Genomic DNA, 24,577 nt, shown 5'->3' with positions numbered 1-24,577 from the left:
CGATCATTACAACTACCCCCGGTCTCAATTATTAGTTGAAATAATCGAGGTTCTACTGTATTTAGCTTGTAACTTAGAACTTTTTGCTCTCACTTCTATGCGGTTTGAAATCATCGCTACCCTCTACCTGCTCCATGCTCTATAGACTCTATACTCTATACTGTTTTGAATCGAATGAAAAGTACCTAGATACAAATGAAAATGAACACTAAATGAAATTTCACTTCCATGATGACGAGATAATAACAACGCTCTTCTGTCATCGCGATGTATCATCAGAAATAAAGCGACATAATATAGAACTATCAAAATAGGAAAACGGCATTATGATATAGAATCATCTAAACTATCTAAACAATGTCAACGTTGTAAACTAACTGGGGATAAAAATAATACAGGGTGTTCTAAAAATCGGAAAATTTAAAGTACATCAAAAGTCAAAAGGTTAAAATTAGAGTGCATTTTCCAGTGGTCAGTTTTCCGGAAGGAAAATGCAACTCTAATAGATCAGTTGCGCTTACTTGGGTGATGTTTCAAAGTCATAGAGCAGGATAAATGAGGACCAACGGAATTTTTCTTTTTCTCCTACGACTTCTAGATCCCGAGATAAATCGATTAAAAAAATGCCGGTAAATCGTGAACTTTGACGTCACCCTGTATTCTTAGCACAGACTCGAAAAAACTTCTACTCCTCCCGGGAATCGAACCAGGGACCTTCGGCGTGCAGGCATAGTGCGACACCCTCTGGGGCACAGAGGTTGCTGTTGAAATAAATATAATGACAAATACTGTCTCGTAACATACAAGTAGGGCGGGATGGGGTAATTTTGAGACAAGTGTAATTTCGAAGGAAAAAAAAAAATCATCAGCATAAAAAAGGAATTTTAATTGTGATAAGCATAAATACTCGTCACAAATGTCTTTCCCCGATTGACGAACTGCGCCTAAATATTATAACTTGATTTGGTTTCGAACCACCAACCTCCAGATCCGAAGCCCTCCGTGTTAAGGTGTCAATGGCGCTTGTCTCAAAATAACCCCAACTCGCCCTAACCCGTATAAAACACGTTTAATATCTCATCGCGTGCTATTCTGTTTGGAGCAAGCCAGAGGCAGGCGTAGTGCGACACCCTCTGGGGCACAGAGGTTGCTGTTGAAATAAATATAATGACAAATACTGTCTCGTAACATACAAGTAGGGTGGGGTGGGGTAATTTTGAGTCAAGTGTAATTTCGAAAAAAAAAAAAAAAATCATCAGCATAAAAAAGGAATTTTACTCGTCACAAATGTCTTTCCCCGATTGACGAACTGCGCTAAATATTATAGCTTGATTTGGTTTCAAACCACCAACCTCCAGATCCGAAGCCCTCCGTGTTAAGGTGTCAATGGCGCTTGTCTCAAAATAACCCCAACTCACCCTAACCCGTATAAAACACGTTTAATATCTCATCGCATGCTATTCTGTTTGGAGCAAGCCAGAGTTTCTATTTTAAGAACATTTCATGATCTCATCAGCTGGTTGCTAAGAGAAGTCGTATCTCGCCAGCAAAAACTTCGGAGGGATTTTTTTCTCCGCTGGACGTATTTTCCAAATTTCTCTTCTTTTTTCGGTGGATTTTTTTCGCCTCTTTTTAGCTACATTCCGTTATTTGGTCACGCTTTTTTGACGTTTGTTTTGTGTTTTTTTTTTTCCCGGTTTGTGGTTTCTGTGATTTTTTTTTTTCTCGGTATAGAACATTGACCTAGGCTGAGGAGAGATAATTGTGCGACATTGCTCTTAGGGGTATCTCGCCAGCAAAAACTTCGGAGGGATTTTTTTCTCCGCTGGACGTATTTTCCAAATTTCTCTTCTTTTTTCGGTGGATTTTTTTTCGCCTTCTTTTAGCTACATTCCGTTATTTGGTCACGCTTTTTTGACTTTTGTTTTGTGTTTTTTTCCCCGGTTTGTGGTTTCTGTGATTTTTTTTTTCTCGGTATAGAACATTGACCTAGGCTGAGGAGAGATAACTTTGCGACATTGCTCTTAGGAGATTGCATTAGGTGAGATGGATTTGGTTCCCCTTCTTGAACTTGTGCCCCTACTCCTCTTCCTTCCCCTCTCCTAACGTTCCTTTGTTCGGATGTGAATTGTAAATGTCATGATGATTTTTTCAATGACCATGGGAGGGGATTGTTGAATTGGAATACATAACGATTCCCTGTTTGGATCTTCTTTTGCCTCCTAAGTTCGAATTAACTTTCTTGAACTTGTGCCCCTACTCCTCTTCCTTCCCCTCTCCTAACGTTCCTTTGTTCGGATGTGGATTGTAAATGTCATGATGATTTTTTCAATGACCATGGGAGGGGATTGTTGAATTGGAATACATAACGATTTCCTGTTTGGATCTTTTTTTGCCTCCTAAGTTCTAATTAACCTGGACTTTTAGCGACCTAATTAAACAAATTAATAAATAATGTAAATATTTAGACTTGTTTTCCATACAGCGATCTAGTCACACAAAAACATCACCCTAACAACATTTTGGGTTGGCCAACGATTACCCAACCATTGATGTTATCTTTCTCCTCATAATGAATCATCTATTTTCTGCTGTGGTTTATCATCCAAGCTTTTATGTACTTCAGGGTTTATACGCGACCTGGAAAACCTGGAAAAGTCAGGGAATCTGAAAATCGGCCAAAAAGTCATGGAACTTTGCCACCCGGTCAAAAATTGAAAATGTTCAAATTAAATATATTTCTCCTCATAATGAATCATCTATTTTCTGCTGTGGTTTATCATCCAAGCTTTTACGTACTACAGGGTTTATACGCGACCTGGAAAAACTGGAAAAGTCTTGGAATCTGAAAATCGGCCAAAAAGTCATGGAAATTTGCCACCCGGTCAAAAATTGAAAATGTTCAAATTAAATTTATATTTTTCCGGAAAACGGCCTGCGGCGCATTCCCCCTCGTATTCCTTGACGTTCTGCATATTGCATATTTTATTTAAATAAAGGGGTAATCTTACTGATTTTTAAGTACCTCCACCCCTAATTTTCTGGAATAGTCATGGAATTTCATTCCGGGAAAAGCGTATAAACTCTGAACTATGGGCTCTAGTTTTGATATCTTGGTGTTTCCTCATTCCTCAGAATGAATGGACGGTGGTAGAGCGGGCACTTCTCTCACTCCAGAACTAGGCGAGCGAGTGATCTGGTGTGGTTTATCGCCGGGGAGGGGAGCCACAGTCAAATGGACCGGAATATTGCCTGAGATCAGCCGTGAGGAGATCACCTTGGGACTTGCTTTCGTAAGTATTGAAGAGTCCGTGGCCGAGTGGGTATCACACTGCGCTTGCACTCCGGTGGTCCTGGGTTCGATTCCCGGCGGGGCCGAAGTTTTTTCGGCTCTTTTTTTTAATTTTTAAAAAATATTGTACCCCGGTACCGCTTTCGCATTATTTCAAGGCACATTGTTTTACATCCATGCCTAACCAAGAACGGAAAAGTCTGGTTAGAAAACTTCCGCCCTGGCCGGGATTTGAACCCAGCACCTCCAGGTTGAGAGTCAGTGCTCTTGACCACTCGGGCACAGAGGTTTTTCAGTCTGTTACCTGAGTGAAAAGAAAAATTATTGATATGTCAGAAATAGTAAAGGAGGCTGAGGCTGTTAGTAATGCTGTGATATCCACAAAAAATATGAAAAAGCTCTCTGCTTTACCACAAAGATTCACGATTTGGTTTGATTTTTCGATTTAATTCCAGGACTCGGCCTTGGAGTTTGGTGGAGGAGAGGGCAAGTGGAAAGGCCAAAGTCTATTCTCCTGTGATCCTGTACTTAAAAAATTATAATCTTACAGGGGGTCATACTTTGAATTAAATTTAGATCAAATTTAAACCCATTTGGTTTGTGATTCATTTTGAACATAAATCGACTTCGGTCATTGATTTTAAACTTAAATGTAATTGGTGGACTTCAAAGTTAAAGCAGAATTCAGTCGACTGTTTTATAGACGTCCTTTATAGCTCAAATTCGATTTGGCTCTCAAATTCTTTAATACGAATAGTTAAACACGAAATAAACAGTTCAATCTTGGCTTTGATATTTCTCCTTGATGTCAATCAATTTCTCATGCATTCACTTTATTTACTTAGTCAAGTGCTGAAGTACACGTTTCAAACCTCTTCTTTCACTTAAGTGTACGATTTTATATTTCTTCATCCGTCCGTGATACCAGAGTCCTGTCTGACTCCTAACATTACTAGTAAGTACCGTGCCTGATTTCTATTGGAATGAGTACTTAGCATAATTTCGCAAAAAAGTAAAAAAAATCTATATTTGGAAAAAAAAATGTAATCTCGAAAATAAAAAGCTGAAGGGACCTACTCTTATATGGGTTTTTTTTTAAGTGATAAATCAATCTTATGTACGGAGAAACTTGTTAAAATTTTAGACAAAAAAGTTCTGAAATTTAAATTGAGTTTTGTAAAGAAAAAAGAAAAAAAGAAAGAAGTCAAATTTACTTAGAGTACGTAGACCTTCACAGACCGACCAATTTACACAGACCTACCTACACAAGGTAAAATTAGGGTAAGTTTGTTTATGTCTCTGTAGCTAGGTAGATACGATGTTTATAAACAAATTCATGTTTAACATATTGCTCCAATCTAACATGCATCAGTTGGGTCCACACTTCTGTTGGAAATGTTGTACTACATTTCCAACATAAGTGTGGTCTGTTAACCCTGCTTTAAGCTTGGTACATACGCCAGGCTTTAGGCAGCGCCAGCATCTACATTCGACACTATGTCGACATCGCCTGAGGGACGTACACTCTACGAACTTTTTTTCTTCGCCTTTTCCCGTGTACAGACGGGGTCGGCGTTTTTCGTCAGCCTCTCAATCAGCCCTAACTAGGGTGATTGCTTTGGGCTGACATTTGGTTTTGACTACAAATTTTACAAGTGTGTGGCCTTCGCACTCAACTTTTGCTATTTCTTTAGCTAGGGAAATTCAGGCTGTATACTTCCTGTTTAAATTCCCCCAGCCAGATTAAGCTGGTCTACTCCCTGTTTAAAGTCTCCCAGCCAAACTCGGGTTTCTATAATATTGAAATGAAATGGTTTTACTTGATTTCAGATCATGCTACTAACACAACTTCCATTGAAAGCTCAAGCACCACAGAACAGCACTTCGCATCCTCCCCTTTTGTCACTTCCTCGTCAAATGTAAGTCATACAGGTCATACTCTTACTCTTCTTAATAAATTATACCCTTTTTATGTCCGGGGCCATAATCAGTTCCAAAAAAAACCGCTCTATCCGAAAATTAAACTTAAACAAATTTTAAGCTAAAATTAATAATTATTATTGGTAGCGCGTCTGCCTTGTAAGCGCTAGGCCGCGGGTTCGATTCCCGCCTAAAATTAATTAGCTTAGTTGGTAGTGCGTCTGCCTTGTAAGCGCTAGGCCGCGGGTTCGATTCCCGCCCGGGGCGGATTCTATCCTGTTGGGATAATGTTCGTTCTCGGAATAAGAGATAAGGTTCGTTCTCGGAACGGCTGGCTTTCTCCTATCCTGTCTTCCTTCTCTCTTCGATTTCGGGACGATAAGACCCTAGCTGTTACAGTTCCCCCTGTCGAACCTCTTGAAAAAAAAAAAAATACTCAAATTGTGGTATTGGTCATTAATGTACTTAAAAAATTATAATCTTACAGGGGGTCATACTTTTAATTAAATTTAGATCAAATTTAAACCCATTAGGTCTGTCATTCATTTTGAACATAAATCGACTTCGGTCGTTGATTTTAAACTTAAATCTAATTGGTGGAATTCAAAGTTAAAGTTGAATTCAGTCGACTGTTCTATAGACGTCCTTTATAGCTCAAATTCGATTTGTCTCTCAAATTCTTTAATAGTTAAACACGAAATAAACAGTTCAATCTTGGCTTTGATATTTCTCCTTGATGTCAGTCAATTTCTCATGCATTCACTTTATTTACTTAGTCAAGTGCTGAAGTACACATTTCAAACCTCTTCTTTCACTTAAGTGTACGCTTTTATATTTCTTCATCCAATTTTCCAATCCAAATTCGTTAACGTTTTCTTTTATGATGAATGAGGATTGATCCGTTGTTTACGGACTATTATCCTGTCTTCCTTCTCTCTTCGATTTCGGGACGATAAGACCATAGCAGTTACAGTTCCCTCTGTCAAACCTCTTTTAAAAAAAAAGGTTTACGTTCATGGCACGCCTCAACATTGAACCCTGTGAAGAGGATGACAGCTTATTTTACATGATAAAGTTAATTGTGGGATTGAAGGATGGAGTTCTAATAATAGACAGTTAGAAAGAGGGAAATGGGAGAGGGAGGACAAAAGACGGTACACGTTAAAGTAAAGATGTATTTTCGGGAAATTTACTGAAACGGAACGGATTTCGATGGTACAACATCTTGGATTTTTTTTTTATGGTTTAGTACAGTGCTATTTCAATTTCCAAAAGGGAACTGGTTCCATTTCTGAAAGTTTCCCGGAAGGAAAACACCTACACCTTGATTCGTCGTCATGAGAGATGGAGTTCTAAAGAGGAAGAAAGGAAAAATAGTACCCTCGTGGAGTCTGAAGAGAAATACATGTTTACTGGAACTTGGGCTGGTGCACTGCCACATGTGTACTGAGGGAGATGGGAGAGACAGAAATCGAGAAATCAAGAAAATGGTAGAAAAAGGGGGGGGGGATGAGATGAAGGTACAAAGACACGACTGAGACTGGCAAGGTTGAACCCTGGTAATGTGAGTTAAGTCTTTTGTAATAAAAGACCATGATTATTTTCATTACTTTGTAAAACAGAGATGGAGTTCTAAAGAGGAAGAAAGGAAAAATAGTACCCTCGTGGAGTCTGAAGAGAAATACATGTTTACTGGGACTTGGGCTGATGCACTGCCACATGTGTACTGAGGGAGATGGGAGAGACAGAAATTGAGAAATCAAAATAGTAGAAAAAGGGGGGGGATGAGATGAAGATACAAAGACACAACTGAGACGGCAAGGTTGAACCCTGGTAATGTGGGTTAGTCTTTTGTAATAAAAGACCATGATTATTTTCATTACTTTGTAAAACAGAAAAAAAAAGTTAATTATACTGAATTTCACAAGATGACAAGACAATACATATTGCTACCTATTTTCAAATGAACATTAGGTACGAAGACAAGAAGAATAAATAACTAGCAAAATAATAATTCGAGTAAACGTCATAAAACTTAAAACTAATATCACATTGAAATTCATTAACGAGGGGTGTGATGTGAAACCCAGCAATCTGAAAGAGAGGACAAAATTAGCCCAATTGTCCTTTAAATCCGACCATTCCCAATGTTGTTCAAGTTAGATCAGTAACCTTTGAATCTGAAAGACTCTTGGAGATGTTTTCTACATTCTTTACTTACCTTCTTGGTTTTATTCAACTTGACTCTCCTTGTTTTGAGCCAGCCTAGTTAGCTTGGAGGGTAGCGCCTTGTAAGCGCTAGGTTGCGGGTTCGATTCCCGCCCCGGGCGGGTTTCATCCCTAACAGATAAAGTTCGTTCTCGGAACTATAAGATCCGAGCAGTTTCAGTTCCCTCTATGAAACCTCTGAAAAAAAATCTCGTTTTGAGTTTGCATCCAAACAAACAACCAACCAACCAGTCGCAATTTTCCGTGACAAATTCGGACACCTTCGATATCACATAGCCTCGTAATCTAGCATGAATCAGAAACTTTAAAAAGAAAAAAAAAGTTTGACAGAGGGAACTATAGTTTTATCGTCCCGAAATCGAAGAGAGAAGAAAGACAGGATAGGAGAAAGCCAGCCGTTCCGAGAACGAACATTATCCCATCAGGATAAAATCCGCCCCGGGCGGGAATCGAACCCGCGGCCTAGCGCTTACAAGGCAGACGCACTACCAACTAAGCTAACTAGGCTGGCGAATCAGAAACTTTGTATTGGCTATTGGAATACTCAATGAGTTTTGCACAAGATTGTGAAAGCGTTGACATTTCATTTGTTTACCGGTAACAGAATGAATCGGTGTAAATGACGCACGCCATGATTACGAAATAGAATGTAAATTCTTACAGAATAGATTGCAAATATCTTCTTCTTTTTCTTCGCCTTTTCCCGTGTACCGATGGGTCGACGTTTTTCTTCAGCCTCTCAATCAGCCCTAACTAGGGTGATTGCTTTGGGCTGACATTTGGTTTTGGTTACAAATTTTAAGAGTGGATCCAAATTTCAAGTCTCTAGCTCATACCGTTCCCGAGATATTATTGAATTACACCGAAAACCGCCAAAAAGCGGTAAAAGGCCGCCAACCGTTGCACCGGTCTTAACCAAAAGTTCCGAATTGCAAGCCATCTCCGAATAACAAGCGACGGGAAGTGTTCACTAAGATTGAGAACTTTGATGAACTTGAACATTGGACAGAGTCCTCTCGCGCCAGACGAGTCAATCAAGCAGAACAGAGAAGTAAACTGAGGCTTGGGTTTGGAGAGCCGTACAGACCAGCAGGGGAGAGTGATAGACTGGGAGGTGACAGTGATAGTGAAGAGGAAGGTGTCACTATTGAGGAGTTAAAAGATGAGAGAGTTGAGATACCCAGTGCTTCCAAACCAGAGCCCAGTAGAGTACCATACAAGTACCATAGGTCTCCTAGTCCGAGCATACCGACTATACTGGAACTGAGTGAACATAGTTCTGCCTTCCCGAGATATTATTGAATTACACCGAAAACCGCCAAAAAGCGGTAAAATGCCGCCAACCGTTGCACCGGTCTTAACCAAAAGTTCCGTGTCGCATCCTTGTCACATTTGACAGCTTACCAAATTTCAAGTCTCTAGCTCTTACCGTTCTCGAGATATTTTGTTTACAGACACACGGACAGACACACACACACACGGACCAATGGTTGAAACTTTGGATTTAGGCTCTAGGGACGTCAAAACGTGTTTTGACACTAAAAACTGACCATCGAAAATTTGACCCGATTACATTTTACTTTCCTTCCTATAGGGTAAGGAAAGTAAAAAAGTAATAAACAATGGTGTTTGACTCGCTTTTATTTCCTAAAACTTGCTTTCTGTTGTTCTCGTGTTAAACCAGCTCCTAAATTGGAAATTATTCCTTTCCAAGTTTTCTAATGAGGGACAGGGTCATTAGGGGATGGGCAATATTACGACACAGACCACACGAGTCCAACGTACCAGTTGTTTCGCCATGAAAACGGCGATGAAACATGCATACCCTGTGATCATTTTGCAATATATTGCTCATGTAAACAACATCACATGCACGTCTGTTTTGAGCAACCTTTTGTTTACTTTCCACGATTGCCTTCACCTGAATAATACGTAAGCTATACTAGTAATGAGAAAGTATTACAATCTGTCTAAATTTTCAAAATCGAGAAATGGGTAGAAAATGTAGAAATATCCGTTTTGGGGTCCCCTGATTCCTAAAAAGTGTTTTTTAGCCCATGGTCTGTACGTACGTACATTCCCTTATTAGATGGGGAGTATTTTGAGATGGAAAATTTTCCACCTGAAATCGGCCGCTATAGGCTGCTCGGGACTTGGAAAAATTTTCACTTTTTTCCAATGCGTATTCCGCGAATGTACTAGAAAGTCGTGTGATGTTCACACCAGTTTTTTATTCTTCTTCTTCTTCTTCTTCTTCTTCTTCTTCTTCTTCTTCTTCTTCTTCTTCTTCCTCCTTGCCTTTTCTCGTGTTCAGACGGGGTTGGCGCTTTTCGTCAGCCTCTAAATCAGCTCTAGGTTGTTGGTTTGGGCTGACATTTGTTTTTGGCTACAAAATGTTTACGAGTTGATACCCTTTGCACTCAACCTTTGCTATTTCCTCACACAAGTCGTCTTATTCTTATTTGTTTACTCCTTTAGGATCACGGCGCATTTGATGTATTCCGCAAATGTACGAGGAAGTCGTGTGATGTTCACACCAGTTTTTTTTTATTTATTTTTTTATTTTTTTTTTATTCTTCCTTCTTGCCTTTTCCCATGTTCAGACGGGGTTGGCGCTTTTCGTCAGCCTCCAAATCAGCTCTAGGTGTTTGGTTTGGGCTGACATTTGTTTTTGGCTACAAAATGTTTACGAGTTGATGCCGTTTGCACTCACCCTTTGCTATTCCCCAACACAAGTCGTCTAATTCTTACTTGTTTACTCCTTTAGGATCACGGCGCATTTGACGGCATCGAACGCGTGTACTTCGGGTCAGGACTCCGGTTCTGGCTGCATCGACTTCTGTTCTTGGACTCTCTGTCGTATTTGAGTCACGGACAACTGTCGCTCAGTTTGAATCGCACATTCCTCGAAACGTTTGTGCTCAAAAGACTGTCACACTTACTCTTCTTTGTTTTTCTCCACCTTTTCCCATGTTCAAATGGGGTCAGTGTTTTTTGTCAGCCTCCCAATCAGCCCTAGAGTGATTGCTTTGGGCTGATCTTTGGTTTTAGCTACAAATGTCACACTTGCATGGTTGAATTAATAATTAAAAATCTTTCTTATTGTTGCAGGTGTTACAAAGTTGTATGCCATAGCATCTAGTCAATGAATCACGGAGTGCTAAAATTAGAAAAATAAATGTGGGCAGGTGGGCCAATAAATGGTACGTTTTTTAGGTGGGCGAATAAATGGTACACTTACCCTATCTTCCCTCTTATACACAGATTTTCGTAATGTCTCGCGGACGCGCCTAAGATTTCAAAGTTCGTTTCTCAAGTGCTAATCAATTAAAATATGTGACTTTTTTTAATTCGCGCCTTTTAAAACTTCACTAGGAACACTCCTAAAGCAAGTATCTTCCCTCTTATAAACGGATTTTTGTAATGTCCCATTGACGCGCCTTATGCACAACTACCGAAACGGTAGTGCTCAAAAGACTGTCACACTTATTCTTCTTTGTTTTTCTCCACCTTTTCCCATGTTCAAGTGGGGTCAGTGTTTTTTGTCAGCCTCCCAATCAGCTCTAGAGTGATTGCTTTGGGCTGATCTTTGGTTTTGACACATTCCTCGTTGACATTGATGATATATTTGTCGGCGAGCGAGGCACGCGCCTTCTGCCGGATGATGTTCGGGTAAGATGGAATAGAGTTAAGATTAACTCAATACACAAAAGGCCTACTCTGCTTAGGTGTAGGGGACACTACTCCAAGGGATGAGTTAAGCAGGTTAAGCTTAAACGAATATACGAAGATGGAACAGGCGTTGAGCATTAAGTAAAAGACTTTTACTTGTGTTAATAATGGGGTAACACCCCCCCGATATGAGTGAGTATCAACGGAGTGCCATTTCTCAAAATCTAGTCGGAAGGTTCAAAGAAATCTTCACATTTGGTACTCTTACTAGTCAATAAAAGTCAGTATTAAACATGGAGAAGCAACTGTTACTGCCAACAACCAAATCTACCATCATTAGGAAGTTTCACAACTACAGCTGTCGTCCAAGGCGTCTGCAAAGGTTTTTCAAGAGAGAGATCACCGCTAAACACTGTGTCATGGCATTGGCAGTGTTAAGTGTACTGTCCATTTTGTACTACATGAATTATTTGAGCTCCCCGTTTGCTAGGTAAATTTTTTTTTACATTACTATGTTAAGGTGGTCTCTTCTTGATCTCTTGTGTGCCGTGTCCATTTTAGTTTAGGACTATTGGACTACAGGAAACTAGGTAAGTTGGATTTCATACTGAACCCTCTGACCAGTGGCAGTATCTGTGACTTCTCTCTTCGATCCCGGACGATAAGACCTTAGCAGTTACCTACAGTTCCCTCTGTCAAACCTCTCAAACCCAAAGTCAAACCTAAAACCAGTCATTTTCCAATAATCCTTTTTCATCTCATCTCAACACTGCAGGTATAAAATCGAGGTGTCCGGAAAATCCCTCCCCGTGATGACCAATCAGGACAAGGGCAAATACGGGGTGATAGTATTCGAGAACGTGCACAAGTACTCATGGCATTGGCAGTGTTAAGTGTACTGTCCATTTTGTACTACATGAATTATTTGAGCTCCCCGTTTGCTAGGTAAGTTTTTTTTTTACATTATTATGTTAATAATAATGTAAAAAAAAAAGCTTAAACAACTACTAAGTCTCTTCTTGATCCCTTGTGTGCCGTGTCCATTTTAGTTCAGGACTATTGCACTACAGGAAACCAAGTAGGTAAGTTGGATTTCATACTGAACCCTCTCACCAGTGGCAGTATCTGTGAGAGAAAACATTGGGGTTGTAATCTATGGTCTGTAGTTTGAGTCTCATGAGCAACATAGAATTTGTAAAGTTATACCTATTAGGGTGGAGATGTTGTTGTTGTTGTTGTAGCAGCTTTAGCTTTCGCCAAATGACAATAGCAGATTAAGAAAAGATGTCTTTTTGTGCTCTAGCCATGTTAAATTGGCTGGCTCATCCTGAACTGCAGTCAACCAATAATTAAAAATAAAAAAATAATTATGCTTAGAATGAACATTACTTACTTAGTAGTTGTTTAAGATTAATGTCGTAATATCCATATTTTAGTAAAGTAGGTACCTACCATGACATCATTTGGGCAATACCCAATTTTAAACGTACAATTTCTCGGCATTATAATTTGCTTATCTCATGCCCCAAGGAGAAGCTGATTATTTCATCTGTTTACAATCACATCTGAAAAATATACATCATCACCTAAGAAAAGAAACTGAATTGAAATATTTTATACAATGGGCTCAGAGCTGTTGTTTTAATTAATAAAATAAGTACTTAATTATCATATTTGGCATTGGTCATCAGACTATCAAGTATTTACAACATGACACAAAACTCCTAGCAAACCTTTTTGTTAAGTTTTGAATGGCTTACTTGGGTGAGGTTTCCAAGACAAAGAGCAGAAACGTTTCTTTGGAATTTTTCGTTTTCTTCTACGACTTCTAGATCCGGAGATAAATCGATTAAAAATATACCGGTAAATTTTGAACTTTGACGTCACTCCTCTTTGAACTTTTTCATTTGAACGGCCATTGAAAATTGAATTTTCGACCTTTTAAAGTTTTAAAGTCACTGTTTTGTAGTATTGACCTTAGATTTGGATTTTTCACAACCTTTTACGCAGGAATCGACCTTTAATTAATATTTTTTACCCAATTGCAACAGTTCTATTCTTTCTGCTGTCTACAGAGAATGCCCATGAGTTCACGTGGTTCTCTCACATGTGGAATCATCAGCAACCTCATAATTGTTTTCCCCCCTAGGTTTAGGTAAAGGTCCATAAGTAACAAGTCACTGATGATATCAGAATCTAGGTGGAAAAATAAATAAATAGGTTTGTTAGAGAAAACTGTAACAACAGAGGTCTTATTGTCCCAAAATCAAAGAGATAAGATAGGAAAGAGATAAGGGAGATAAGATAGAAGAATCAAACTCAACTGGAAGTTGATATGATGCTTAACAAGCAGTTTGCCAAGGTAAGCACTGGTATATGATGCTTAACAAGCAGTTTACCAAGGTAATCAACCTCACCTGTACGAGAATCAAACTCAACTGGAAGTTGATATGATGCTTAACAAGTAAGATAGAATAGGAGGAAGCCAGACCCAGGTCTCAGACATTCTGACAGACCGCAATTGGAAAATTTTCCCACTACACATGGCCTGGGTTTGTCAGACCATCTGAACGTGAGTGTCCAGGATTATCTGTTTGGCATAAAGTTTGCCCATTGTTATTGGTATATGTAGGACCATTGGCTTTAATAAACACCCTATGTCACTGTGACCTGGTTAGATCTTTTGTGCCGGGTCTCCCGCGTGCAAGGCGAGCGCAGTGACCACTAGGCCATGGGAGCTGACTCTTGTTGGCTTTAATAAACACCCTATCCCTATGTCACTGTGACCTGGTTAGATCTTTTCTGACTTTCCCTATAATGGATTTCACCATTATTTTTTCAGCTTCTAACAACCTGTTAAGATCCATTTGATATGTATAGGCTTAACAGGGCTGTTAAGCTAACAGACTAACAGGCTGTTAAGCTAAGCCAAGCAAGAAGCTTTAGCTCCTAACAGCCGCTGTTAGGAGTTAAAAAGAAAGTTGGTAAAACCCATCTCTAGACTTCTTACGAAGGCCAGGGTTCTTCTAGGTCTGATTTCGCCCCACAATGGAATCAAACTGAGAATTCAACTCAACTGGAAGTTGATATGATGCTTAACAAGCAGTTTGCCAAGGTAAGCACTGGTATATGATGCTTAACAAGCAGTTTGCCAAGGGAAGCACTGGTTTATGATGCTTAACAAGCAGTTTACCAAGGTAATCAACCTCACCTGTACGAGAATCAAACTCAACTGGAAGTTGATATGATGCTTAACAAGCAGTTTGCCAAGGTAAGCAACCTCACCTGTACGAGAATTCAACTCAACTGGAAGTTGATATGATGCTCAACAAGCAGTTTGCCAAGGTAAGCAACCTCACCTGTACGAGAATCAAACTCAACTGGAAGTTGATATGATGCTCAACAAGCAGTTTGCCAAGGTAAGCAACCTCACCTGTACGAGAATTCAACTCAACTGGAAGTTGATATGATGCTTAACAAGCAGTTTGCAAAGGTAAGCAAGCTCATTTGATTGGCATTTTCTTTGTCTCCATTTCAGACTCACGGTATCCCGGTAGACTCTGGCTACAGCATAGCCCCTCATCACTCCGGTGTCTATCCTGTTCATGAACCTCTGTATACAGCTTGGAAACATATATGGCGAGTCAAGGTGACGTCTACTGAAGAGTACCCGCATTTGAGACCCGCCCGACTGAGAAGGGGTAAGGATAGGTTTGAATGAGCGTCCTTTAACGTAGTTACTTTTAAAAACATGAGAAAAATCTGCACATGAACCCCTTGTCTAATCTAAATCATGCTCTGTATACAGCTTGGAAACATATATGGCGAGTCAAGGTGACGTCTACTGAAGAGTACCCGCATTTGAGACCCGCCCGACTGAGAAGAGGTAAGGATAGGTTTGAATGAGGGTCCTTTAACGTGTTTACTTTTAAAAACATGCGAAAAATCTGCACATGAACCCCTTGCCTAATCTAAATCATGATTTGGTTGGGTGGAAGCTGAGGGCTTCTTCACAATATTTGTGGACATCACAGCATTAGTAAGAGTCTCCTTTATTATTTTTGACATAGGTAAAATGACCTAGTGTAAAATGACCTCTGCCGGATGATGTTCGGGTAAGATGGAATAGAGTTAAGATTAACTCAATACACAAAAGGCCTACTCTGCTTAGGTGTAGGGGACACTTCTCCAAGGGATGAGTTAAGCTTATACGAATATACGAAGATGGAATAGGTGCTGAACTTTAAGTAAAAGACTTTTACTTGTGTTTATAATGGGGTAACACCCCCCGATATGAGTGAGTATCGATAAAATACAAAAACTGATGGTGGATTTCATTTCACCAATGACTTAATCAGAGATTTCACTTATGGGAGAATTTTCAATGATCTAAAAAGGAGTTTTTAAAAACTCCTCCTTTTTGGATAATTAAAAACTCCTTTTTGGATCATTCAAAACTCCTTTTTGGACGATTGAAAATTCTCCCATTAAGTTTAGTAATTGGTGAAATCCACCATGATTTTTTTAATTTATTTTATTTTTGAGGCAATTCAAACGTGTGCATAGCCAAACTAAATAAAATGGATTTCACCAATGACTTAATCAGAGATTTCACTTATGGGAGAATTTTCAATGATCTAAAAAGGAGTTTTTAAAAACTCCTCCTTTTGGGATTATTAAAAACTCCTTTTTGGATCATTCAAAACTCCTTTTTGGACGATTGAAAATTCTCCCATTAAGTTTAGTAGGTAGGGGAATTCTTTTTTTTTTTTCAACATTTATCCTTTAAATCACTACATGAGTTATACAGCGAAACCAGACCAAATCACCAAGCAGCCCAAGACACGTGTTTCGTATGCTTGGTGATTTGGTCTGGTTTCGTTGTATAACTCATGTAGTGATTTAAAGGATAAATGTTGAAAAAAAAACCAATATTCCCCTACCAACAGTCCCGACCCTATTAAAATTGACTCAACCTTGTCTTACGTGAGAACCATAGGCCTTTACATCAAGATACATATAATGCGGAAGGGACCGGGGCGAACGACACGCAACTGTTAAAGCGCCTAAAGAGAGAAAGAAAAAAAAACTAACAGACGAACGAACAGACAGACAAACAAAAAATGAAACTCATACCAGGCTTCCACGCCGGAGGTCCGGGTTCGATTCGAGGCTGAGTCGAAGTTTTCTGGGCTCTGTGTTTGGTGTTCAAAGTGCACTCAGTCTCGTGACTCGTGAGGGAATCGAGTAGTGACCAGTGGTGGCATTACCAGTGTAAAATGATTATTGAAATATGGAAATTTGATTGCAAAGGAGGCCCTAATTCTGTGATATCCACAAAAGTTATAAAAAGGCTCCGCTTTGTGACAGATAAACAGATAAAGTTCAGACAGATAAACAGACTTTCTCCTATCCTGTCTTCCTTCTTTCTTTGCTTTCGGGACGATAAGGCTTTGGTTACAATTCTCTATATCAAACTTGAGAAAAAAGCTCCTTAGTACTACAGATAATTCATGATTTGATTTCTATGAACAGGGTTTGGATTGGTATATGGATTTCTTCCCGTTGGCGAAAAATTCAACCCCGCAATATTTGTTTGAGAAGTCAGCAACTTATTTCGATGGTGATCTGGTGCCCAAGCGAACTCAAGCGCTACTACCCCAGGCTAAACTGGTGAGTGATTATTCTCTGTGCTTTTTTTTTAAAATCCAAATTCGAAATCGAACACAACAAAAGATTGCGTAACGAGGGACAAGGAAAAAAGTGGCTGCAAATACTTATTGAAGATGAGTTATTTTTTTTTTTTTTTTTTTTTTTTTTTTTTTTTTTTTTTATCCAAATTCGAAATCGAACACAACAAAAGATTGCGTAACGAGGGACAAGGAAAAAAGTGGCAGTAAATACTTAACAACCATGACAACCATACTTAACAACCATAATCTACCGAGAAAGGCTGCTGTTGCTCATTTTCGACTACTCACTGGGCATGACTGTTTGGCTGAATATCTCCACCGCTTTGGCCTAAAATCTTCTCCTATTTGTTCCTTATGTTCCTTAAACAGTCCTATGAACTCAGTTCACCTCAACTCCTGTGCTGCCTTGGAAGCCAGAAGTTCCACTGTAGAAAAATATTGGGACGGCGCGTAGGAAAATTGCCTGATGGTCAATGCTGGCTGAATATCTCCACCGCTTTGGCCTAAAATCTTCTCCTATTTGTTCCTTATGTTCCTTAAACAGTCCTATGAACTCAGTTCACCTGAACTCCTGTGCTGCCTTGGAAGCCAGCAGTTCTACTGTAGAAAAATATTGGGACGGCGCGTAGGAAAATTGCCTGATGGTCAATGTCGTGGGTTCGATCCCAGCCGAGGCATGGAATTTTATCCTCATTTATTTGAGAGTGTGACCACATAATAATGGAGCTCTAAGGGTTAGGCGGTAGAGAACGCCTCCGGCGTTAACCTCGCCTAGTGGTTACCTTCCACTCAAGAGTCTATAATAATTATTACCTATTATTTTTACTACAAGGAAAAAAAGTGGCAGCATATACTTAACAACCATGACATCATCCCTAATCTACCGAGAAAGGCTGTTGTTGCTCATTTTCGACTACTCACTGGGCATGACTGTTTGGCTGAATATCTCCACCGCTTTGGCCTAAAATCTTCTCCTATTTGTTCCTTAAACAGTCCTATGAACTCAGTTCACCTTAACTCCTGTGCTGCCTTGGAAACCAGCAGTTTCACTGTAGAAAAATATTGGGACGCGCGTAGGAAAATTGCCTAATAGTCAATGCCCCGACATTTGTAAACAACAGCATGTCTGACTCTTTTATTCCAGGTCACTATTCTTATATCCCCCATCAAGCGAGCTTACAGTTGGTATCAGCACACCAAATCTCACGGGGACCAGCTGGCTCTGAATCATTCGTTCTATGATATTATAACAGCCAACGAGTCTGCACCTAAACCTATCAAGGATCTTAGAAATAGGTAAGAGATAAACTAGAGATTTTAGCTTTTCGTACCGAAATCAGTATCCATGCTTGCGATACTTGGCACTTTCAGTAACATTAAGTTCTCGAACAGATTACTAGTAGTTCTGTGAACTGTAGACTAAGCTCGGACTTTTTGCCCAAGGTGAGACGAATGTACGTACGAATTCACATGTATCGAAATATAAGTGTAAAAAAAGGTACCTACAGGCATCATTCGTTCTATGATATTATAACAGCCAACGAGTCTGCACCTAAACCTATCAAGGATCTTAGAAATAGGTAAGAGATAAACTAGAGTACTAGAGATCTTAGCTTTTCGTGCCGAAATGAGTATCCATGCTTGCGATACTTGGCACTTTCAGTAACATTAAGTTCTCAAACAGATTACTAGTAGCTCTGTGAACTGTAGACTAAGCTCGGACTTTTTGCCCAAAGTAAGACGAATGTACGTACGAATTCACATGTATCGAAATACAAGTAGAAAAAAAGGTTCCTACAGGCATGTCTTTCGTAATAAAATGGACAGAGAACAGGTTTGGGGAAAAATGGCCTAATGGTCAAAAATTCCGACATTTGTAACAGCATAAGTATACAATCACTCAAAAGATTTAAAGAATGGTTGACCTTTTTTAAAACAATAGATTTACGAAGAATTGTGGTTTTTTTACAAAAATATTTTTGTAGAAATAATACGAGGGTGTCTTGAATTTGCTACTTTTTTTGCTGATATAATTTTCGCTCTGCCATTTTTTCTTCAGATGTCTTACCCCAGGCAAGTACGCTCAACATTTGGAGCGATGGCTTATCTACTATCCACCTCAACAGTTACATATCATAGACGGAGATCAGCTCAAATCCAATCCTATCGAAGTGATGGACTCACTGCAGAAGTTCCTCAAGATAACACCCGTGTTCGATTACTCGTCACATTTGAGGTAATTTCAATTTATCTAATTTAATATATATTTTAAGGCTTTACTGGCAGGATTCTCACTTAGTGAGCTCTTCCATCCAAACCGGTTTTTGTCAGCTTAATAGCTGACATTAAAAGGAGAGAGAAAAACAAACACACAGAAGGGAGAAAAAGGATTAGAAAAATAGAAAAGAATTTATCAAGTTTTCATTCATTATTTTTACAACGTAATAACATCAGAAATACAAAATTCATATAAATGGTATACCCATCCGTAAAAGCAGAGCTTGTGCCACAGTTGAGTAGGTACAATTTGAGTTGTAGTTTCCTTTTGAAAACTGAGACGATCTCCCCTCTTCTGAAGCTCAATTCCCCTATTTTGGTACTAAACCACATTTGTTAAAATAAAATTTAAAATCGAGGGGAAAAATAATATTGATTGCTAGAAGTTAAGTTTAGAATTTTTTTCTCATTACTTAGATTCATCCTCTTTAAATTTGACCTCCTAGCTTTGAGCTTTTAGATAGATTTGTTATTATTACCTACCTCGGTGGTGTAGTGGTCAAGGCGCTCGCCTGGTAAACAGGAGGGCGTGGGTTCAATCCCAGCCGAGGTATGGAATTTTATCCTCAATATAAATTGAGAATTTGACCACAATGATAGTAGTAGCCTACTGCTGGAGTAAAGAGACTTTTCAGTCCTATGCGAGCATGTCTTAAAATAAGTTAAGATAAATATAAATAATGATGTTCCATCGCTGTATTTTCATTTCGTAGCAATGATACAACTGCACATTAGACGCTTGATGTGGCCTGTGGCGTGGCATGCCCATCCCGTAGTTTGCCTTTCGTCAGATGGGCGAGAAGGGGCACAATACTTCCCATTTAGGTGCTGGGTCAACACGAGAACACCAGAAAGTAACCCGTTGAAATATTTGCAATCGAAAAACGAGTACAAATTTTTGTCGATGGTGGGATTCGAACCCGGGACCTTCTGCATGGCAAGCAAGCACGTTACCACTGGACCAACCGTGTCTGACTTGTAATTCTTGTCCATTTCAGGTTTGAGCCGAAGAAGGGGTTCTTCTGTCAAGTGCTGAATACGGATAGGACCAAGTGTTTGGGCAGAAGCAAAGGCCGCAAGTACCCTCGTATGGATTTAAGATCGTATAGATTTCTTCAGGTAAGTGTTTGGGCAGCAAAACTAATGAAAAAATCGTAGTAACATTTCGAGGTGGGCATCAGTGTGACCTTTGCTGAAACGAAAATTTTCCTGGACTTATAGTTGGCACCTACCTGGTTTGGTTTGGACGTTTTGGGTCTGAATTCCAGACCTGTCTTCAGCAGAATGTCAAAGTTATATCGTCCGCGAACTCCGCGACCTCGTGAATTAAAACATAAAGAAAACGTAAAAGCGAAACAGATAATATTACATTTAACGAATTACGATATAACTTTGCCAATCTGCTGAAGACGGGTCTGCAATTCAGACCTGAACCTTCCAAACCAAACATTAAAGTACTTGCCAACTACAAGTCCAGGAAAATTGTAAGTTAAGTGTGAGTGTTGGCAAACCAAAAATGTCATTTGATTCTTGCTCAAACGAAACTTTTCCTATATTTCAGAGATACTATCTATCGTACAACACAGCTCTGGTGAAGTTATTGAAGAAGTTGGGCATCAGGAGTGTTCCACAATGGTTGAAGGATGATCTTAGTAACACACTGCCCACCTAGACACACAGAGAGGTAAGTTTTCCATCTAATCATAAAGTTCAATAGAACCTTGGTTATTTCAACTCGAAAGTCCCTTGTTTTTTTTTTTTAATTTTTCAAAGGATATCCCATCTTATCAGAGGAGAGGAAAAGATCATAGAAAGTGATACAAATGAACACTAAATGACATTTCACTTGCATGATGACGAGATAATAACAACGCTCTTCTGTCATCGCGATGTATCATCAGAAATAAAACGACATTATAATATAGAACTATCTATCTAAATAAGAAAACGGCATTATAATGTGTATAAATTATAAACTATCTAAACAATGTCAACGTTGTAAACTAACTGGGGATAAAAATAATACAGGGTTCTTTAGGTAGGTACCTTTTGATTCACTACTGTCTTACTTTTCTCATCTTTTTCCGTGTTTTTAATTTGCTTCCTTCATTTATTATTTTTTTTCCTTTTTTAAGTTCTTTTTTAATCTCTTGTAAGTAGGTATTTATTATTTTTTCTTTTTACCAAATTCATTTATTATTACTTTCTTATTAATTTGGTTTATTTAATTTACCTTTTACAGTTTTTTTTTCTCTTTATTAAGTACATAAAATAATTACTTAAGAAGTAACTACTTAAGTATTTTTTTTTCTCTCTCTTCTTCTTTCTGTTGATGATTCCCGGTTCAAATTTCTTCACGCTTTGTCATACAGGCATTGGCTTATTATGTGTAGATTTTTGAAGTGTATGAGTAGATTTTTGTAGTGAATAAGTAGGTAAATGTGTACCTACAAATTTCTTCACGCTTTGTCATACAGGCATTGGCTTATTATGTGTAGATTTTTGAAGTGTATGAGTAGATTTTTGTAGTGAATAAGTAAATGTGTAGATATTATGTGTAGAATTTCAAGTGTCAGTATTATTTTGATATCACTCTTCATTTGATTTAGTGTTTCCTGTAGCGCTGTCGTCTGGGCTTTGGAAGAATTTCTGTTTCAATTTTCATTGTGAACAGTTTCTCTTTTTGTGGTGTACAAAGCTCTTTCCATTTCGAAATACGTGAGTAGTTTTCTTGCATTATTTATACGAATTTCTGTTTCAATTTTCATTGTGAACAGTTTCTCTTTTTGTGGTGTACAAAGCTCTTTCCATTTCGAAATACGTGAGTAGTTTTCATCCATTATTATATAAATTTTATGATGTTGCTAAGGCTTCTGCTGTGTTTTTCTTACGCCTAAATGTTCATTTCCCTTTCGGGTTCAAGTTGGAATCATCGCGTTTCTTTTAGCCTTTTTTCTTTTCTGTTTCTTAGCATTAGGAGAGGTGGAAGAAGTTTGATTTTGATCTTGGAGATTGTGGTGTACAAAGCTCTTTCCATTTCGAAATACGTGAGTAGTTTTCTTGCATTATTTATACATTTTATGATGTTGCTAAGGCTTCTGTGTTTTTCTTACGCCTAAATGTTCATTTCCCTTTCGGGTTAAAGTTGGAATCATCGCGTTTCTTTTAGCCTTTTTTCTTTTCTGTTTCTTAGCATTAGGAGAGGTGGAAAAAGTTTGATTTTAATCTTGGAGATGTTTTCTACATTCTTTACTCACCTTCTTGGTTTTATTCAACTTGACTCTCCTTGTTTTGAGCCAGCCTAGTTAGCTTGCAGGGTAGCGCCTTGTAAGCGCTAGGTTGCGGGTTCGATTCCCGCCCGGGGCCTAGTTAGCTTGCAGGGTAGCGCCTTGTAAGCGCTAGGTTGCGGGTTTCATCCCTAACAGATAAAGTTCGTTCTTGGAACTATAAGATCCGAGCAGTTCCAGTTCCCTCTATGAAACCTCTGAAAAAAATCTCGTTTTGAGTTTGCATCCAAACAAACAACCAACCAATCGCAATATCATATTCATATAGCCTCGTAATCTAGCATCCCGCCCGGGGCGGGTTTCATCCCTAACAGATAAAGTTCGTTCTTGGAACTATAAGGTCCGAGCAGTTTCAGTTCCCTCTATGAAACCTCTGAAAAAAAAAATCTCGTTTTGAGTTTGCATCCAAACAAACAACCAACCAATCGCAATTTTCCGTGACAAATTCGGACACCTTCGATATCATATAGCCTCGTAATCTAGCATGAATCAAAAACTTTTTTTTTTAAAAGGTTTGACAGAGGGAACTATGGTCTTTCTCTCTTCGATTTCGGGACGATAAGACCCTAGCAGTTACAGTTCCCTCTGTCAAACCTCTTGAAAAAAAAAAAAAATACTCAAATTGTGGCATTGGTCATTACTGTACTTAAAAAATTATAATCTTACAGGGGGTCATACTTTGAATTAAATTTAGATCAAATTTAAACCCATTTGGTTTGTGATTCATTTGAACATAAATCGACTTCGGTCGTTGATTTTAAACTTAAATCTAATTGGTGGACTTCAAAGTTAAAGTAGAATTCAGTCGACTGTTCTATAGACGTCCTTTATAGCTCAAATTCTTTAATAGTTAAACACGAAATAAACAGTTCAATCTTGGCTTTGATATTTCTCCTTGATGTCAATCAATTTCTCATGCACTCACTTTATTTAGTCAAGTGCTGAAGTACACATTTCAAACCTCTTCTTTCACTTAAGTGTACGCTTTCATATTTCTTCATCCAATTTTCCAATCCAAATTCGTTAACGTTTTCTTTTATGATAAATGAGGATTGATCCATTGTTTACGGACTATTATTATTATTGATTGATCTATTATTATTAATTATGTTCATTATAAGCCCTTTATAATGAGAGCTCCATAGCTGGTCATCCAATTTTCCAATCCAAATTCGTTAACGTTTTCTTTTATGATGAATGAGGATTGATCCGTTGTTTACGGACTATTATTATTATTGATTGATCTATTATTATTACTTATGTTCATTATAAGCCCTTTATAATGAGAGCTCCATAGCTGATGCGTTTTTGGGCCCATTTGCACATCATTATGTTTTATCGACTTTACATATGTTGTCATTTTTCTCTACCTGGTCACTAGCTTGGATTGTCTTTGTCATTTGCACATCATTATGTTTTATCGACTTTACATATGTTGTCATTTTTCTCTACCTGGTCACTAGCTTGGATTGTCTTTGTTTTTTTGATTGCAGCCAAAAACGTTCTTCGAGTTGCTATCGTTCTTTGTTAAAACTTTAGCGTCGGGTTTCGTTTAATAAACAAATAGAAAGCAAAACGAAAGATCGGTTTCAGTAAACGAAAGAATCGGAACTTTTTCTATTTAATTAAACGCGAAACGATCTTTGTCTTCGGTCGTTGAATCGTTGATAAGATATTCAACGCTTTGCAACGGTTTAAATAGTTGGTTCCAAAGAACAATCGTTCTGAAATAGTGTACGGAAAATCTCGGGATCTTTGTCTTCGGTCGTTGAATCGTTGATAAGATATTCAACGCTTTGCAACGGTTTAAATAGTTGGTTCCAAAGAACAATCGTTCTAAAATAGTGTACGGAAAATCTCGACCGCCAATGTACTGGAAGAGAGAACCTCCAATCTGATCCGATCCAAATGTTTTGCGGATTTCAAAGGTTAGACGCTTCCGGGTGACGTATTTTCTGATGAGTTTTGACACTAATCATAACCTAGACTTTGTTTTAACCGAGATATAAGAGAAGCCTCTGATTTCAATACGTTGCCTGCCTTTTCTGTGTTTTGCGGATTTTAAAGATCTAAGCAGGACTCGTTATAAATAATCATGAGTTTTGCCTCCAATAATGAGTTTTGCCTCTAACTATGAACCTATTCCACATCAGAGATTTTTTTTTATCTATGTATCTAATATGCACTTTGTGAAAATTTTAGATTAA

At 38.6% G+C, this 24,577-nt stretch overlaps 2 protein-coding genes across 2 annotated transcripts in view; both read left to right on the top strand.

Annotated features, from left to right (window-relative positions):
• Positions 1 to 1,834: 1,834 nt before the first annotated feature.
• LOC103517350 (bifunctional heparan sulfate N-deacetylase/N-sulfotransferase-like) lies at positions 1,835 to 20,767 on the top strand. The gene is given in 17 exon segments (XM_026829473.1): positions 1,835 to 2,041; positions 3,136 to 3,293; positions 3,748 to 3,816; positions 8,378 to 8,670; positions 10,178 to 10,342; positions 11,044 to 11,154; positions 11,889 to 12,001; positions 13,165 to 13,235; positions 14,316 to 14,384; positions 14,652 to 14,814; positions 14,922 to 14,999; positions 15,112 to 15,152; positions 16,649 to 16,786; positions 17,951 to 18,102; positions 18,866 to 19,042; positions 20,082 to 20,202; positions 20,645 to 20,767. Coding segments are annotated over 16 exon segments (2,025 nt in total). The 5' UTR covers positions 1,835 to 2,041; positions 3,136 to 3,140; the 3' UTR covers positions 20,756 to 20,767.
• LOC103517347 overlaps positions 4,195 to 24,577 on the top strand; it is a 52,103-nt gene continuing 31,720 nt past the window's right edge. Inside the window, 3 exon segments of the mRNA XM_026829472.1 lie at positions 4,195 to 4,247; positions 5,123 to 5,211; positions 23,864 to 24,113. The gene's annotated coding sequence lies outside the window, so the exon portion shown is untranslated.

Source organism: Diaphorina citri, unplaced genomic scaffold, assembly GCF_000475195.1.
Source record: "Diaphorina citri unplaced genomic scaffold, Diaci psyllid genome assembly version 1.1 scaffold1818, whole genome shotgun sequence".
In the NCBI taxonomy this organism is placed as follows: domain Eukaryota; kingdom Metazoa; phylum Arthropoda; class Insecta; order Hemiptera; family Psyllidae; genus Diaphorina; species Diaphorina citri.
Note: the sequence above shows the minus strand (reverse complement) of the source record. Positions and strands in the feature narration are given on the sequence as shown.